The 19,106-nt window shown below is 41.7% G+C and overlaps 1 protein-coding gene across 1 annotated transcript in view; it reads left to right on the top strand.

The window, feature by feature from the left end:
- Nucleotides 1-19,106, top strand: part of VPS36 (vacuolar protein sorting 36 homolog) — a 143,046-nt gene that overhangs the window by 76,593 nt on the left and 47,347 nt on the right. Inside the window, exon 10 of the mRNA XM_053708389.1 lies at nucleotides 12,629-12,694. Coding sequence (XP_053564364.1) covers nucleotides 12,629-12,694 — 66 coding nt within the window. The remainder of the gene's footprint in view (nucleotides 1-12,628; nucleotides 12,695-19,106) is intronic.

Genomic DNA, 19,106 nt, shown 5'->3' on the forward strand with positions numbered 1-19,106 from the left:
TTTTTTCCTAAGATATGGAGAGTCCACGACGTCATCAATTACTAGTGGGAATATCACTCCTGGCCAGCAGGAGGAGGCAAAGAGCACCACAGCAAATATGTTAAGTGTCACTCTCCTACCCATAATCCCCAGTCATTCTCTTTGCTTTCTTTCGCTACAAGCAAGATTTTTCAGGTTTAGCCGTAGTCCACGTTAATCTCTTCAGTAGGGTAGTGGTGGCTTTAAAGCAGTTAGGGACTTGTGAGGTGGGCCTTGCTGCGTTTTCCTAACATTTTGCTGCCCTAGTATAGAAAGCCAGAGTAGGTTTACTCTGTTCTTTCTTTTTTTCTACAGGTCTCTGTAAAGAGTTGGCATCCTTTCATGCCTTGTGAGCCGTCTCCCTGCCGGACAGCTAGATTGCAGGTAAGTGCATCTTGTCTTCTAGGTGGAGGCTTGCACTTAAGCTCATTATGGCTGCAATTATTTATGGGTACACTTTTATCCTTTAGTAAGGATTTGATTTTGGCAGGATGCAGGCACTGACGTGACAGAGACTGAGGGGTTAATTTCTTTCATGTAATTGGCAAGAGTCCATGAGCTAGTGACGTATGGGATATACATTCCTACCAGGAGGGGCAAAGTTTCCCAAACCTCAAAATGCCTATAAATACACCCCCCACCACACCCACAATTCAGTTTTACAAACTTTGCCTCCTATGGAGGTGGTGAAGTAAGTTTGTGCTAGATTTCTACGTTGATATGCGCTTCTCAGCATGCTGAAGCCCGGTTCCTCTCAGAGTGCAGTGAATGACAGAGGGATGTGAAGGGAGTATTACCTATTGAATACAATGGTCATCCTAACGGGGATCTATTTCATAGGTTCTCTGTCATCGGTCGTAGAGAGTCATCTCCTACCTCCCTTTTCAGATCGACGATATACTCTTATATACCATTACCTCTACTGATTCTCGTTTCAGTACTGGTTGGTCTATCTACTTTATGTAGATGAGTGTCTTTTGGTAAGTATGTTTTCTTTTATTTATGACACTCTCAGCTATGGTTTGGCACTTTATATGTAAAGTTCTAAATATATGTTTTATACTTATATTTGCCATGATTCAGGTTAATCAGTATATTTCCTTCTTACAGACTGTCAGTTTCATTTTGGGAAATGAATATGGAAAACAAAAAAAAGAAAATTATTTCTTACCTGCAAATTTTTCAAATTGACTTACTTTTCTAAATTGCGTGCTGTTAGGCTCGCGGGAGCGCAAAATGCTATAATTTATTGCGTCTTTTTTGGCGCAAGAATTACGTTTGTTGACGTAATTTCGTAATTTCCGGCGTCTTAGTTGGCGCCGAGAGTTTTCACGTAGTTGCGTCATGTATGACACTCGTGTTTGTTGCAGACATACTTGGCGCCAAAAAATATTTTGTCAGTTGTGGGCGTCATACTTGGCGCCAGATTTTTTACATTATTTAAGTCCTTATTTAATTTTGCTGCTGGTTTCCAGAGGCTTATTCTGTTTGCATTTTTCCCATTCCTGAAACTGTCATATAAGGAAATTGATAATTTTGCTTTATATGTTGTTTTTTCTATTACATATTGCAAGATGTCTCAATCTGACCCTGTCTCAGAATCTACTTCTGGAATGCTGCTGCCTGATGTCGGTTCTACCAAAGCTAAGTGCATTTGTTGTAAACTTGTGGTAACTGTTCCTCAGGCTGTAGTTTGTGTTAGTTGTCATGATAAACTTTCAAACGCAGGCAATATTTCCATTAGTAGTAATCCATTACCTGTTGTTGTTCCTTCAACATCTAATGTTCAGGATATTCCTGTTAATGTGAGAGAATTTGTTTCTAATTCTATTCAGAAGGCTCTGTCTGTTATACCACCTTCTAATAAACGTAAAAGGTCTTTTAAAAATTCTCATAAATTCGATGAATTTTTAAATGACCGACAGCATTCTGATTTATCTATGTCTGATGAGGATCTATCTGGTTCAGAAGATTCTGCCTCAGATATGGACACTGACAAATCTTCATATTTATTTAAAATGGAGTATATTCGTTCTTTATTAAAAGAGGTGTTGATTGCATTAGATATGGAGGAGACTAGTCATTTAAATTCGGTTTTTAAACCTCATGTAGTTATTCCAGAGGTTTTTCCAGTTCCTGATGCTATTTCAGATGTAATTTCTAGGGAATGGAATAGTCTGGGTACTTCATTTACTCCTTCTTCAAGGTTTAAGAAACTGTACCCTTTGCCGACTGATAGATTGGAGTTTTGGGAAAAGATCCCCAAGGTTGATGGGGCCATCTCTACTCTTGCAAAGCGTACTACTATTCCTACGGCAGATAGTACTTCTTTTAAAGATCCTTTAGATAGGAAGCTTGAATCTCATCTAAGGAAGGCTTATTTATGTTCAGGTCATCTTCTTAGGCCTGCTATTTCTTTGGCTGATGTTGCTGCGGCTTCAACTTTTTGGTTGGAAACTTTAGCGCAACAAGTACCATATCATAATGTGTATAGCATTGTTAAGCTAATTCAACATGCTAATTTCATTTGTGATGCCATTTTTGATATCATTAGAATTGATGTCAGCTATATGTCTTTAGCTATTTTAGCTAGAAGAGCTTTATGGCTTAAATCTTAGAATGCTGATATGACTTCTAAGTCAACGTTGCTATCTCTTTCTTTCCAAGGTAATAAATTATTTGGTTCTCAGTTGGATTCTATTATTTCAACTGTCACTGGGGGGAAGGGAGCCTTTTTGCCTCAGGATAAAAAATCTAAGGGTAAATTTAGGGCTTCTAACCGTTTTCGTTCCTTTTGTCAGAATAAGGAACAGAAACCTGACCCTTCTTCTAAAGGAACGGTTTCCAATTGGAAGCCTTCTCCAGTCTGGAATAAATCCAAGCCATTTAAAAAATCAAAATCAGCCCCCAAGTCCGCATGAAGGTGCGGCCCTCATTCCAGCGCAGCTGGTAGGGGGCAGACTAAGATTTTACAAAGATGTTTGGATCAATTCAATCCAAAATCATTGGATTCAGAACATTGTTTCTCAAGGGTACAGAATAGGTTTCAAGGTAAGATCGCCTGTGAGAAGTTTCTTTCTCTCACGAATTCCAGTGAACCCAGTAAAGGCTCAGGCTTTCCTGAAGTGTGTTTCAGAACTGGAGTTTTCCGGGGTAATTGTGCCAGTTCCCTTTCCGGAACGGGGTCTGGGGTTATATTCAAATCTGTTCATTGTTCTAAAGAAAGAGAATTCTTTCAGACCAGTTCTGGGTCTAAAAATTTTGAATCGTTATGTAAGAATACCAACATTCAAGATGATGACTATAAGGACTATTCTGCCTTTTGTTCAGCAAGGGCATTATATGTCCACAATAGACTTACAGGATGCATATCTTCATATTCCGATTCATCCAGATCACTATCACTTTCTGAGATTCTCTTTTCTAGACAAGCATTACCAATTTGTTGCTCTTCCTTTTGGCCTAGCAACAACTCCAAGGATCTTTTCAAAGGTTCTCGGTGCCCTACTCTCTGTAATCAGAGAGCGGGGTATTGCGGTGTTTCCTTATTTGGACGATATCTTGGTACTTGCTCAGTCTTTACATTCTGCAGAATCTCACACGAATCAACTAGTGTTGTTTCTTCAAAGACATGGTTGGAGGATCAATTTACCAAAAAGTTCCTTGATTCCTCAGACAAGGGTAACCTTTTTAGGATTCCAAATAGATTCAGTATCCATGACTTTGTCTCTAACAGACAAAAGACGTCTGAAATTGGTTTCAGCTTGTCGGAACCTTCAGTCTCAGTCATTCCCTTTAGTAGCTATGTACATGGAGGTTTTAGGTCTCATGACTGCAGCATCGGACGCGATCCCCCTTTCCTCGTTTTCACATGAGACCTCTTCAGCTTTGTATGCTGAGCCAATGGTACAGGGATTATACAAATATATCACAATTAATATCCTTAAATCCCAATATTCGACTATCTCTGACTTGGTGGTTAGATCACCATCGTTTAATTCAAGGGCCCTCTTTTGTTCGTCCAACCTGGACTGTGATTACAACAGATGCACGTCTTTCAGGTTGGGGAGCTATCTGGGGATCTCTGACAGCGCAGGGGGTTTGGAAATCTCAAGAGGCGAGATTACCAATCAATATTTTGGAACTCCGTGCGATTCTCAGAGCTCTTCAGTTTTGGCCTCTTCTGAAGAGAGAACCGTTTATTTGTTTTCAGACAGACAATGTCACAACCGTGGCGTATGTCGATCATCAAGGTGGGACTCACAGTCCTCAAGCTATGAAAGAAGTATCTCGGATACTTGCATGGGCGGAATCCAGCTCCTGTCTAATCTCTGCGGTCCATATCCCAGGTATAGACAATTGGGAAGCGGATTATCTCATTCGCCAGACTTTACATCCGGGAGAATGGTCTCTTCACCCAGATGTGTTTTTTCGCATTGTTCAGATGTGGGGCTTCCAGAAATAGATCTGATGGCTTCTCATCTAAACAGGAAACTTCCCAGGTCCAGGGATCCTCAGGTGGAAGCAGTGGATGCGTTGTCACTTCCTTGGAATTATCAACCTGCTTATGTCTTTCCGCCTCTTGTTCTTCTTCCAAGAGTGATTTCCAAAATCATAATGGAGCGTTCATTTGTACTGCTGGTGGCTCCAGCATGGCCACACAGGTTTTGGTATGCGGATCTTGTTCGGATGTCCAGTTGCCAACCTTAGCCACTTCCATTAAGACCAGACCTATCTCAAGGCCCATTTTTCCATCAGGATCTCAAATCATTAAATTTGAAGGTATGGAGATTTAACGCCTAGTGCTTAGTCATAGAGGTTTCTCTGACTCATTGATTAATACTATGTTGCAGGCTCACAAATCTGTGTCTAGAAAGATTTATTACCGAGTTTGGAAGACTTACATTTCATGGTGTTTTTCTCATAAATTCTCTTGGCATTCTTTTAGAATTTCTAGAATTTTACAGTTTCTTCAGGATGGTTTGGATAAGGGTTTTGTCTGCAAGTTCCTTGAAAGGACAAATCTCTGCTCTTTCTGTTCTGTTCCACAAAAAAAAAAATGTCTAATCTTCCTGATATTCATTGTTTTGTACAGGCTTTGGTTCATATCAAGCCTGTCATTAAGTCAATCTCTCCTCCTTGGAGTCTTAATTTGGTTTTGAGGGCTTTACAGGCTCCTCCGTTTGAGCCTATGCATTCTCTGGACATTAAATTACTTTCTTGGAAAGTATTGTTCCTTTTGGCCATCTCTTCTGCTAGAAGAGTTTCTGAATTATCTGCTCTTTCTTGTGAGTCTCCTTTTCTGATTTTTCATGAGAATAAGGCGGTTTTGTGGACTTCATTTAAATTTTTACCTAAAGTTGTGAATTCCAACAACATTAGTAGAGAAATTGTTGTCCTTTCGTTGTGTCCTAATCCTAAGAATTTTTTGGAGAGATCTTTACATTCTTTGGATGTGGTAAGAGCTTTGAAATATTATGTTGAAGGTACTAAAGATTTCAGAAAGACTTCTAGTCTATTTGTTAACTTTTCTGGTTCTAGGAAAGGTCAGAAGGCTTCTACCATTTCTTTGGCATCTTGGTTAAAGCTTTTGATTCATCATGCTTATTTGGAGTCGGGTAAATCCCCGCCTCAGAGGATTATGGCTCATTCTACTAGGTCAGTTTCTACTTCCTGGGCTTTTAAGAATGAAGCTTCTGTTGATCAGATTTGCAAAGCAGCAACTTGGTTTTCTTTGCATACTTTTACTAAATTCTACCATTTTGATGTTTTCTCTTCTTCAGAAGCAATTTTTGGTAGAAAAGTACTTCAGGCAGCTGTTTCAGTTTGATTCTTCTGCTTATAATTTCAGTTTTTTTCATTATAAACATTAAAACTTTTGATTTGGGTTGTGGATTCTTTTTTCAGCGGAATTGGCTGTCTTTATTTTTTATCCCTCCCTCTCTAGTGACTTTGCATGGAGTTCCACATCTTGGGTATTTGCTATCCCATACGTCACTAGCTCATGGACTCTTGCCAATTACATGAAAGAAAACATAATTTATGTAAGAATTTACCTGATAAATTCATTTCTTTCATATTGGCAAGAGTCCATGAGACCCACCCTTTTTATGGTGGTTATGATTTTTTTGTATAAAGCACAATTATTCCAATTCCTTGTTGATGCTTTCACTCCTTTCTTATCACCCCACTTCTTGGCTATTCGTTAAACTGAATTGTGGGTGTGGTGGGGAGTGTATTTATAGGCATTTTGAGGTTTGGGAAACTTTGCCCCTCCTGGTAGGAATGTATATCCCATACGTCACTAGCTCATGGACTCTTGCCAATATGAAAGAAATGAATTTATCAGGTAAATTCTTACATAAATTATGTTTTTCTCACAGTATGGGAAGGATTAACCTGCTTTGTTTTAACTATGTGGCTCAATTTGCATTCATATTTTATTGTGGGATTTCATTTTAAACCTCTTAGTGCAGTGGTTCTCAACCTAAGTGACCTCAAGGCCCGGTAAGTTTTAGCCGGACCGGTCCAGGGACCGGTAAGCATCGGGAGTGGGTTGCAGTAGGTTTGGAAGAAATATATATATATATATATATATATATATATATATATATATATATATATATATATATATATATATATATATATATACAGTCTCTTTCTCTCCTCCCCTCTATCTCTCTCTTCCCCCCTCTCTCTCTTTCTCTCTCCTCCCCTCACTTTCTCTCTCTCCTCTCTCTCTCTCTCCTCCCCTCTCTCTCCTCCCCTCTCTCTTTCTCTCTCTCCTCCCCTCTCTCTTTCTCTCTCTCCTCCCCCCTCTCTTTCTCTCTCTCTGTCTCTATCTCCTCCCTCTCTTTCTCTCTCTCTCCTCCCTCTCTTTCTTTCTTTCTCTCTCTTCTCCCTCACCCACTGACACCAATGAATTATAAAATTAACCTATTATAAACTATTTATATATATATATATATATATATATATATTATAAACTATTTATATATATATATATATATATATATATATATATATATATATATATATGGTTTACAGTGGGTTAATATTTTATAATTCATATAATTCATACACACACACACACACAGTTTACAAATACACATTGGTGTCCAGTGGCCGCCCTAAATATATACATTGGTGTCAGTGGCCGTAATTATGTCATTGGTGTCAGTGGGCTTACTTACCTGTGAGCCGATGCTTCACGCTCTGCACGCCGCCAGCCGCTTCTACCCGGTCACAGTGCGCCCGCCCGCCACTACATGCTCACAGTGCGCAAACTGACATGCGCAGTGGCACTCTGACAGGCCCGTCCAAAATTTAGGAGATGTGTAAAGGCGGGCCTGTCAGAGCGAGTGTCTGGAGGCAATGTCGGGTCGCGGCCCACCAGCAGGGCCATCGCGGCCCGGTAGTGGGCCGCGGCCTGGCTGTTGAGAAACACTGTCTTAGTGGGCAATTCTCCCATAGAGAGAGAGGGAGACTGTCTCTTGTGAGTTGTGCATTTTGGTTTTACCAGTACTATTGGACTGACGGTCGCCACTAGAATAATTTTTTTGTAAACGCTTTTTAGTGCAAGCAGGTATCAGAAGTGTTAGTATTGATATCGCTTTTGTGTGGGGCGCAGTTCTTTTTTGTGTGGTCATGTGACCTGCCTGCACTTCCGCTCTATGGATAGAGTACAGAGTGGCAGTTTGTGTCAAGAGCCGATTGAGTCCTTTGCGATCTTCCGGCTGTTCTCCGGTCTACTTGGAGAATTAAAGTAGCGGTTTTTGTTCCTCTTGTGTAAAAAGGACATTGAAGTTAAACTTTTTGTTGAGCCTAATGTCTCTCAGGTTGATGCTGTTCAGACAATGCCGCAGCTTTCTCCTAAAACGTCCCAAGAGTCTATGGTGTCATATGCAGTGCCCTGCGGTTCCTCTTAGCTTCCTGCAGACGTTTATTTGCATGCAGAAATTGCTGCGCATGTATCTTCAGCGGTATCTGCGGCTTTATCTGTTTTTCCTATGCTAAAGGGAAAATGCAAGAGGAAATCTAGAGATTCAGATAGTAAGGTTTCTGTTCCATCTGCTGCTACTCAGGTTGCCCTGCCTCATAAGTCTGAGGAGAAGGATACGTTGGTGGCCTTTGAGGGTGAAATCTCAGATTTAGACAGTATATTTCCTGATGCTGAAGTAGTATCTTTCAGATTTAAGCTTGAACACCTTTGTGTATTGTTAAAGGAGATTTTGGCTACTTTGGACTACTCCGATACGCCTGTCGTTGTCAACCCAAAGAAATCTAGTAAACTTAATAATTACTACGATGTTCCTTTGTGGAAGTGTTTCCTGTTCTAGACCGTGCTACGGAGATTATTGCACAGGAATGGGAGAAGCCAGGGATACCCTTTTCTGTCACTGTGTTAAGTGCGGCATCTTATGAGTTTGATGCCTTGTCTGATTCTCTTCAGTCCTTTGGAGGAGATCAAAGACAGGATTAGGGCTCTCAAGCTAGCCAATTCCTTTATTTCTGATGCTACCATGCAGGTTATTAAACTGGGAGCCAAGATATCTGGTTTCGCTGTGCTAGCCCGCAGGGCATTATGGTTGAAGTGGTCAGCTGATGTTACTTTCAAGTCCAAGCTTCTGGCCCTTCCTTACAAGGGTAAGACCTTGTTTGGACCTGGTCTGGCAGAAATAATTTCTGATAATACGGGTGGAAAAGGGTCTTTTCTACCTCAAGACAAAAAGAATAGACCTATAGGTCGCCAGAGCAATTTTCGTTCCTTTTGTAACTTCAAAGGAAAGTCTTCCTCTTCTGCCAAACAGGATCAGTCCAAGTCCTCTTGCAAACCCAATCATTCTTGGAATAAGGGAAAGCAATCAAAGAAACCCGCAGCTGAGTCTAAATCTGCATGAAGGGTTTGCCCCCGATCCAGGATCGGATCAAGTGGGGGGCAGACTTTCTCTGTTTTCTCAGGCTTGGATACGAGATGTCCCAGATCCTTGGGCCGTGGACATAGTATCTCAGGGTTACAAAATACAATTCAAGACCTTTTTCTCCCAGGGGCAGGTTCCACCTCTCAAGATTATCTGCAGACCAGCTAAAAAAAGAGAGGCATTGTTAAATTGTATCTGGGACCTTTCTTCCCTGGGAGTGATAGTTCCTGTAAGGGAACAGGGTTTAGGATTCTTTTCAAATCTGTTTGTGGTTCCCAAAAAAGGGGGACTTTTCGTCCTATTCTAGAACTAAAGTGTCTCAACAAATTTCTCAGGGTACCATCCTTCAATATGGAAACCATTCGTTCCATTCTTTCCTTGGCCCAAGAGGGTCAGTTCATGATGACCATAGACCTGAAGGATGTGTATCTTTATGTTCCCATACACAGGGATCATCACAAATTCCTGAGATTCGCCTTTCTAGACAAACACTTTCAGTTTGTGGTTTTTCCGTTTGGCCTTGCCACAGCTCCCAGAATTTTCTCAACGGTTCTTGGTGCTCTTTTGGCAGTAATCAGGTCTCAGAGAATAGCAGTGGCGCCCTATTTGGACTCTCATACAGAGATCTCGTTGTCTTTTCTACGTTCCCATAGATGGAAAGTAAATCTGGAAAAGAGTTCCCTTGTTCCAGCTACAAGGGTAGTCTTTTTTAGGGACCATAATAGATTTCCTATCTATGAAAATATTTCTGACAAAGGTCAGAAAATCCAAGCTTCTTGCCTCTCTCTGCAATCTACTGTTCGGCCATCAGTGACTCAATGCATGGAGGTAATTGGTCTGATGGTCGCTTTCATTGACACCATTCCCTTTGCTCGATTCCATTTGAGAGCTCTGCAGTTATGCATGCTCAGTCAATGGAACGGGGACCATTGAGATCTATCTCAGAGGATAGATCTAGATCAGTCGACAAGAAGACTCTCTTCCATGCTGGCTTTCTCAGGAGCATCTGTCTCAGGGAACATGCTTCCAGAGACCTTCCTGGGTGATTGTGACTGCTGGGCTGGGGAGCAGTCTGGGACTCATTGAAGGCATAGGGACTATGGACCCGGGAGGAGTCTGCTCTCCCCATAAACATCTTGGAGTTGAGAGCGATTAACAATGCTCTGATTGCTTGGCCTCAGTTGTCCTTAGCCTGGTTTATCAGGTTTTAATCGGAGAATAGCACCTCAGTGGCTTACATCAACCACCAGGGAGGAACTCAGAGTTCTTTAGCCATGAAAGAGGCGACTCGGATTATTCAGTAGGCGGAAGCTCACAATTGTTGTGTATCTGACATCCACATTACAAGAGTGGACAACTGGGAAGCGGATTTCCTGAGCATACAGACTTTTCATCCCGGGGAGTGGGCTCTCCATCCGGAGGTGTTCTCCAGGTTAACCCTCATATGGGGGGTGCCGGAGTTGGATCTGATGGCGTCTCGGCAGAACGCCAAGCTTCCAAGGTACGGTTTAAGGTTAAGAGATCCACAGGCCTCCCTGATAGATGCTCTGACGGTTCCTTGGGATTTCGGTCTAGCATACCTGTTTCCTCCATTTGATCTCCTTCCACGAGTCATTGCTCGTATCAAACAGGAGAGAGCATCGGTAATCCTAATAGCTCCCTGGTATGCAGATCTAGTGAAGAGATGTGATCTCTGCAACCTTGGAGATTACCTTTGTGGAAGGACCTTCTAACTCAGGGTCCATTTCTCCATCCAAATCTCGTTTCTCTGAAGCTGGCTGCTTGGAGATTGAATGCTTAGTTCTAAGAGTCAGTCATTGAGACTATGATTCAGGCTCGCAAGCCTGTTACTAGAAAGATTTACCATAAGGTATGGCGTAAATATCTTTATTGGTGTGAATCTAAGGACTACTCTTGGAGTATAGGGTCAGGATTCCTAGGATTTTGTCTTTTTTCTCCAGGAAGGTCTGGAGAAGGGTTTGTCAGTCAGTATTCTTAAGGGTCAAATTTCTGCATTATCTATTTTCTTGCACAAGCGTCTGGCGGATGTGCCAGATGTACAATCTTTTTCTCAGAGCCTGGTCAGAATCAGGCCTGTATTTAAGTCTGTTGCTCCTTCTTGGAGCCTTAATCTTGTTCTTAAAGTTTTGCAGCAGGCTCCGTTTGAGCCATTGCATTCCATAGATATAAACTTGTTATCTTGGAAGGTTTTTTTTCTTTTTTGCTATTTTTTTCTGCTCGGAGAGTCTCGGAACTCTCGGCTTTGCAGTGTGATTCGCCTTACCTTGTCTTTTATGCTGATAAGGCGGTTCTTCGTACTAAGTTGGGTTTTCTTCCTAAAGTGGTTTTGGATAGAAATATTAATCAGGAAATTGTTGTTCCTTCTCTCTGTCCCAATCCTTCTCATAAGGAACGTCTGTTGCACAACTTGGATGTTGTGTGTGCTTTAGAAAGGGTTAAGGTCAGAAGGCTACTGCTGCTTCTCTTTCCCTCTGGTTGAGAAGTATAATTCGTTTTGCTTATGAGACTGCTGGTCAGCAGCCTCCTGAGAGAATTACAGCTTATTCCACGAGGGCTGTCTCCTCTTCTTGGGCTTTCAAAAATGAAGCTTCTGTGGAACAGATTTGCAAGGCTGCAATTTGGTCCTCTCTGCATACTATTTCCAAATTTTACAGATTTGATACTTTTGCCTCGGCTTAGGCTTCTTTTGGGAGAAAGGTTCCTTAAGCGGTGGTGCCTTCTGTTTAGGTCTGCCTGTCTTGTTTCCCCTCCCTAATCATCTGTGTCCTCTAGCTTGGGTATTGGTTCCCACTAGTAATTGATGATGTTGTGGACTCTCCATATCTTAGGAAAGAAAACAACATTTATGTTTACCTGATAAATTTATTTATTTCCGGATATGTAGAGTCCACGACCCCACCCTTAAATTTAGGACAGTTATTTTTTACTAAACCTCAGGCACCTCTACACCCTTCTGTTATTCGTTTTTTTTATTTCCTTTCAGTCGAATGACTGGGGATAATGGGTAGGGGAGTAGGGGAGTGACACTTAACAGTTTTGCTGTGGTGCTCTTTGCCTCCTCCTGCTGGCCAGGAGTGATATTCCCACTAGTAATTTTTGACGTTGTGGACTCTCCATATCCGGAAATAAATACATTTATCAGGTAAGCATACATTTTGTTTTTTGCGGAAAAAAAAATACTCATCTTTTAATCTAGGCCAATACATACATACATACATACATACACACACACACACACACACATACACACACACACACATACACACACACACACATATATATATATATATATATATATATATATATATATTGTATATATTATGTTATTGTTAAATAATTTAAAAATGGTAAACGGCCCTTGAAGGCACATGTTGAATTCTTTCTGCGTGTTTGATCCTTGATACCCACCCGGTAGATAAAAGACAAAGAGGAAGTGGTGTCTGTAACTTTTTCTACCACATGGACTTATAGGAAGTTAGATAGAAACTTTCCATTAAGATAAGACATTCTTTATAAATACATTTATTTATATGCCAAAATAATAAGAGTTTTGTAATCAGTACTGATACCTTTTCATTAACAAAAGAAATGCATACGCTAATATTAGGGCTGTTCCTAAAATTAAATTGTGTTTTTCTTTTCTTTTTTTGTTGCTGTTTTACTTTCAGGAACGAGGAGGCATAATGTCTCTTACTGAAGTATACTGTCTGGTAAATCGAGCAAGAGGCATGGAGGTAAGAATTAAAGGGACACTGAACTCTTAAAACTAACACATGTAATGTATATTCACTCTGCCATTAATGAATTGTTGGCTCTTGAAAGGAAACACATGAAAGGGTTGGAAGGTGATCCTTTTTTGTTTTTTGGCTCATCAAGGAAATTCATTCAGATACCTCATGGATAAAAGGGGTACTGATCAATCTGAAGATTCCTCTTCTGAGGATGGATTTTCTGAAACTCAGGACCATACCACTGTAGCAGAAGATTTGTCCTTTCATTTACAGCTTGAGCATGCTCTATTACTGTTGGTTTTAATTGTTTGGTAGTGGAGAATTTTACTGCAGACAAACTGCCATCTTTTCCTGTGCCTGATTCAGTTTCTTATCTCATTTCAAGGAATGGCATTAGCCAGGTGTTCCTTTTATTCTTTTGCCATTTTTAAAACTATGTTCTCTCTTTTCTTCATAAACGGAAAGAGTCCACAGCTGCATTCATTACTTTTGGGAAATTCAGAACCTGGCCACCAAGAGGAGGCAAAGACACCCCAGCCAAAGGCTTAAATACCTCTCCCACTTCCCCCATCCCCCAGTCATTCTTTGCCTTTCGTCCCAGAAGGTTGGCAGAAAAGTGTCAGGATTTTGTGGGAAAGACTGACGGCGTCCGATGCCTATAAGGCCGTAGATTAGGATTTGAACCTAACCTCATCTGCTTCCATTTGCTTGCATATATTTAATTTTCTAGATTCATCTTCAGATGACAGCAGCGTGCAGTGTTCTGACTCTTCACGTGGTTGCCGCCAGGGGTTTCCCTATCTAAGTTGCTGCACGAGGTTACGGTTTTTGAATATTTGGATATTCTGAACTGTCTTAAGGGTTTCTGGGGTTCTTGTCTTCAGTTACCTTCCAGGGTGCGGATGCACTTTGTTTGGGAAGATTTTCTTCTTATTTTCAATCTCTGGGTCTTGGTCCCGTGGATTTTGAGCAAACTAGGGTTGGGCGTTGCCTGCCTTGTTCTACGAGACTGGTTGGGTTTCGGTTGACTTGGCTATCAGGTTTTTTCTTTTACAAAGATATGACGAGTCCACGGATTTCATCCTTGTGGGATATTAACCTCCTGCTAACAGGAAGTGGCAAAGAGCACCACAGCAGAGCTGTATATATAGCCCCTCCCTTCCCCTCCACCCCCAGTCATTGTTTTTGCCTGTGTTATACTAGGGCGACATGGTAAAGTGAGGTGTTAGTTTTAGTTTCTTCAATCAAGAAGTTTTTTATTTTAAATGGTACCGGTGTGTACTATTTTCCTCAGGGGGTTATGGAAGAAGATTTCTGCCCTGAGGTTGATGATCTTAGCAGTTGTAACTAAGATCCACGCTGGTCCCTACAAGACTTCTGAAGGTAACACATAAGACATCTTCAGTGTGGAGACCGGTTTCATGCTACAAGCAGCATTAAGGTATGTGCAGCCTTTTATTTCTGAAGAGACTTGATATATCAGAACTGGCTGGCATTTATTTCCCTATATGGGAATGGGGTAAGCAGTAGACCTGTTTACAAGAGGGTTACTGGAGTCCCTTGTTTTTAGTTTTTATTTCTGACATAAGGGCATGATATGACACTCTGGGAGAGGCATAAGGGCTTTAAATCGATAAGCAGTCAAACGATTAAGCTATTTTTTATTATATATCCAGCATGTTTTGCTGGGATGTGTTTGGGGTGTGTTTTGTGTTCCACTTAGCTGTATGAAACAACCACTTCCCATGCGGTTGTGTTTGGGCCTACTCCAACTTCGGCCATAAGGGGCGGGGCTTGTCTTCACGTGCTCAGATGCGCACTTCCTTCTGACAGAGGAGCAGCAAGCAGTAACTCTGGTTGCTCCTGGACAGTAGTCTCTGGCTTAGAGTGTTGGCTATTCATTCCAAAGTACCCTTGGGGCAGGTAGGCGCCACAGCCTTATTTTTCACCTTTCTCATAGGGTGCAATAATTTTTGGATATACCAATTAGTTTTAGTGAATTTTGGTAGCAAATTAACGTTATTTAAGCAGTTTTGGAAAAATTGTTCACTTTTTCTTTCTTAAAGGCGCAGTACACGTTTTTCAAAGTTTTATTTAAAGCAATAAATAAAGTGTTTAAACGACTTTTTGTGGCTATTATTAGTCTGTTCAACATGTCTGACATTGAGGATTCTCATTGTTCTATGTGTTTAGAAGCTATTGTGGAACCCCCTCTTACATTGTGTACCTCTTGTACTGAAAGGGCCTTACATTGTAAAGACCATATTTTAGGTCAAGATAGTGTGCCTAAGGATGATTCTCAATCTGAAGAGAATCAGGTTATGCCATCCAATTCTCCCCAAGTGTCACAACCTTTAACGCCCACACAAGCGACGCCAAGTACCTCTAGTGCGTCTAATTCCTTTATTCTGCAGGAGATGGCTGCAGTTATGTCAACTACCCTTACAGAGGTATTATCTAAATTACCAGTGTTGCATGGTAAACGCAGTAGGCCAGGTATTAATGTGAATACTGAATCCTCTGATACTTTATTAGCCATTTCCGAGTGTTCTGAGTTGGGGGTCAGGGAATTGCTGTCTGAGGGAGAAATTTCAGACTCAGGGAATGTGTTACCTCAGACAGATTCGGACGTTATGTCCTTTAAATTTAAGCTTGAACACCTCCGTCTGTTGCTTCGGGAGGTCTTAGCGACTCTGGTTTATTGTGATCCTATTATGATACCACCAGAGAAATTGTGTAAGATGGACCAATATCTAGAAGTGCCTACTTATACTGATGTTTTTCCGGTTCCTAAAAGAATTTCGGAAATCATAAAGAAGGAATGGGATAGACCAGGTATACCATTCTCTCCCCCTCCTACTTTTAAGAAAATGTTACCCATATCGGACACCATTCGGGACTTGTGGCAAACGGTCCCTAAGGTGGAGGGAGCTATATCTACCCTGGCTAAGCGTACAACTATACCCATTGAGGACAGATGTGCTTTTAAAGACCCCATGGATAAAAAAATTAGAGGGTCTCCTAAAGAAATTGTTTATTTATCAGGGTTTTCTTTTACAACCTACTGCTTGCATTGTTCCAGTAACTACTGCAGCAGCTTTTTGGTTTGAAGCTCTGGAAGAGTCCCTGAAGGTTGAGACTCCGTTAGATGACATTTTGGATAGAATTAAGGCTCTCAAGTTAGCTAATTCTTTTATTACTGATGCCGCTTTTCAAATTGCTAAATTAGCGGCGAAAAATGCAGGATTTGCTATTTTAGCGCGTAGAGCATTGTGGCTCAAATCTTGGTCTGCTGATGTGTCATCAAAACATAAGCTTTTAGCTATTCCCTTTAAAGGTAAGACCCTTTTCGGGCCAAAATTGAAGGAAATCATTTCTGACATTACAGGAGGTAAAGGCCATGCCCTACCTCAGGATAAGTCTGTTAAGATGAGGGGTAAACAGAATAATTTTCGTTCCTTTCGGAATTTTAAGGGAGGACCTTCTACTTCCTCTTCCTCCACAAAGCAGGAAGGGAATTTTACCCAATCTAAGTCAGTCTGGAGACCCAACCAAAATTGGAATAAAGGTAAATAATCTAAGAAGCCCGCTGCTGCTACTAAGACAGCATGAAGGGGAGGCCCCCGATCCGGGACCGGATCTAGTAGGGGGCAGACTCTTTCTTTGTCCAGGCTTGGGCAAGATATGTTCAGGACCCCTGGGCACTAGAAATAGTGACCCACGGTTATCAGTTGGATTTCAAGGATTTTCTCCCAAGAGGGAGTTTTCATCTTTCAAGATTATCTGCAGATCAGATAAAAAGAGAGGCGTTCTTACCCTGTGTAAAAGACCTTGTTACCATGGGAGTAATTTGCCTAGTTCCAAAATCAGAAAAAGGACAAGGGTTTTACTCAAATCTATTTGTGGTTCCCAAAAAAGAGGGCACTTTCAGACCCATCTTAGACCTCAAGTGTCTAAACAAATTTCTCAGAGTCCCATCGTTCAAGATGGAGACTATACGAACAATTTTACCAATGATCCAGGAGGGTCAATATATGACTACCGTGGACTTGAAGGATGCTTACCTTCATATTCCTATCCACAAGGATCATCATCAGTTTCTAAGGCTTGCCTTCCTGGACAAACATTATCAGTTTGTGGCTCTTCCCTTCGGGTTGGCCACAGCACCCAGAATCTTCACAAAGGTTCTAGGGTCTCTTTTGGCGGTTCTCAGACCGCGAGGCATAGCAGTGGCGCCTTAGCTGGACGATATTCTAATTCAGGCGTCAACATATCAACTGACAAAATCTCACACGGTTGGAAGGTGAACATAGAGAAGAGTTCACTTGTTCCACAGACAAGGGTCCCTTTCTTGGGAACTCTGATAGACTCTGTAGCCATGAAAATATTTCTGACAGAGGTCAGAAAATCAAAGATTCTAAATACTTGCCGAGCACTTCAGTCCATTCCTCGGCCATCAGTGGCTCAGTGTATGGAGGTAGTTGGATTAATGGTAGCGGCAATGGACATCATTCCGTTTGCTCGCTTTCATCTCAGACCACTGCAGCTGTGCATGCTCGGACAATGGAATGGGGACTATGCTAATTTGTCTCCTCATATAAATCTGGATCAAGAGACCAGAGACTCTCTTCTTTGGTGGTTGTCGCCGGATCATCTGTCTCAGGGGACTTGTTTCCGCAGACCCTCGTGGGTGATAGCGACAACGGACGCCAGTCTATTGGGCTGGGGTGCAGTCTGGAATTCCCTGAAGGCTCAGGGTGTTTGGACTCAGATGGAGTTTCTACTTCCAATCAATATTCTGGAACTGAGAGCAATATTCAATGCGCTTCAGGCGTGGCCTCAGTTGGCTTTGGCCAAATTCATCAGATTCCAGTCGGACAACATCACAACTGTGGCATATATCAATCATCAGGGGGGAACAAGGAGTTCCTTAGCAATGATAGAAGTATCCAAGATAATCCGTTGGGCGGAGGCCCACTCTTGTCATCTGTCAGCGATCTACATCCCAGGAGTAGAGAACTGGGAAGCGGATTTTCTAAGTCGACAGACTTTTCATCCGGGGGAGTGGGAACTTTACCTGGAGGTATTTGCCTCATTGATTCAGATGGGGCAGACCGGAATTGGATCTGATGGCATCTCGACAGAATGCCAAGCTTCCAAGATACGGATCCCGGTCAAGGGATCCTCAGGCCGAACTGATAGATGCCTTGGCAGTGCCTTGGTTATTCAGCCTAGCTTATGTGTTTCCACCGTTTCCTCTTCCCCCTCGCGTGATTGCTCGAATCAAACAGTAGAGAGCTTCAGTGATCCGGATAGCGCCTGCGTGGCCACGCAGGACTTGGTATGCGGATCTAGTGGACATGTCCTCTCTGCCACCGTGGAAACTTCCATTAGACAGGACCTTCTCATTCAAGGTCCTTTCCAACATCCAAATCTAATTTCTCTGCAGTTGACTGCGTGGAGATTGAACACTTGATTTTATCGAAGCGAGGATTCTCTTATTCGGTCATCAATACTTTGATTCAGGCTAGAAAGCCTGTCACTAGAAAAATCTATCTTAAGATATGGCGTAAATATCTTTATTGGTGTGAATCCAAGGGTTACTCATGGAGTAAAGTTAGGATTCCTAGGATTCTGTCTTTTCTCCAAGAAGGATTGGAGAAAGGGTTATCAGCAAGTTCCTTAAAGGGACAAATTTCAGCTTTATCAATTCTGTTTCACAAACGTTTGGCAGATGTTCTAGATGTTCAGTCTTTTTGTCAGGCTTTATCTAGAATTAAGCCTGTATTTAGAGCTATTACTCCTCCCTGGAGTTTGAATTTAGTTCTTCGAGTTCTTAAAGGGGTTCCGTTTGAACCCATGCATTCCATGGATATCAAATTGTTATCTTGGAAAGTTCTGTTTTTAGTTGCTATTTCTTCTGCTCGAAGAGTTTCTGAGCTTTCAGCGCTACAGTGTGATTCTCCTTATCTCATTTTTCATTCTGATAAGGTGGTGTTACGTACCAAACCTGGATTTCTTCCTAAGGTTGTTTCAAATAAGAATATTAATCAGGAAATTGTTGTTCCTTCCTTGTGTCCTAACCCTTCTTCTAAGAAGGAGTGTATGTTGCATAATTTGGATGTGGTCCGTGCCTTAAAGTTTTACTTACAGGCAACTAAGGATTTCCGTCAATCATCTTCATTATTCATTGTTTATTCTGGAAAGCGTAGGGGTCAGAAAGCTACGGCTACCTCTCTTTCTTTTTGGCTGAGAAGTATCATCCGCCTGGCATATGAGACTGCTGGACAGCAGCCTCCTGAAAGAATTACAGCTCATTCTACTAGGGCTGTGGCTTCCACATGGGCCTTTAAAAACGATGCATCTGTTGAACAGATTTGTAAGGCTGCGACTTGGTCGTCCCTTAACACTTTTT

The sequence above is a fragment of the Bombina bombina genome, chromosome 3 (genome assembly GCF_027579735.1).
Source record: "Bombina bombina isolate aBomBom1 chromosome 3, aBomBom1.pri, whole genome shotgun sequence".
Taxonomy (NCBI): Eukaryota; Metazoa; Chordata; class Amphibia; order Anura; family Bombinatoridae; genus Bombina; species Bombina bombina.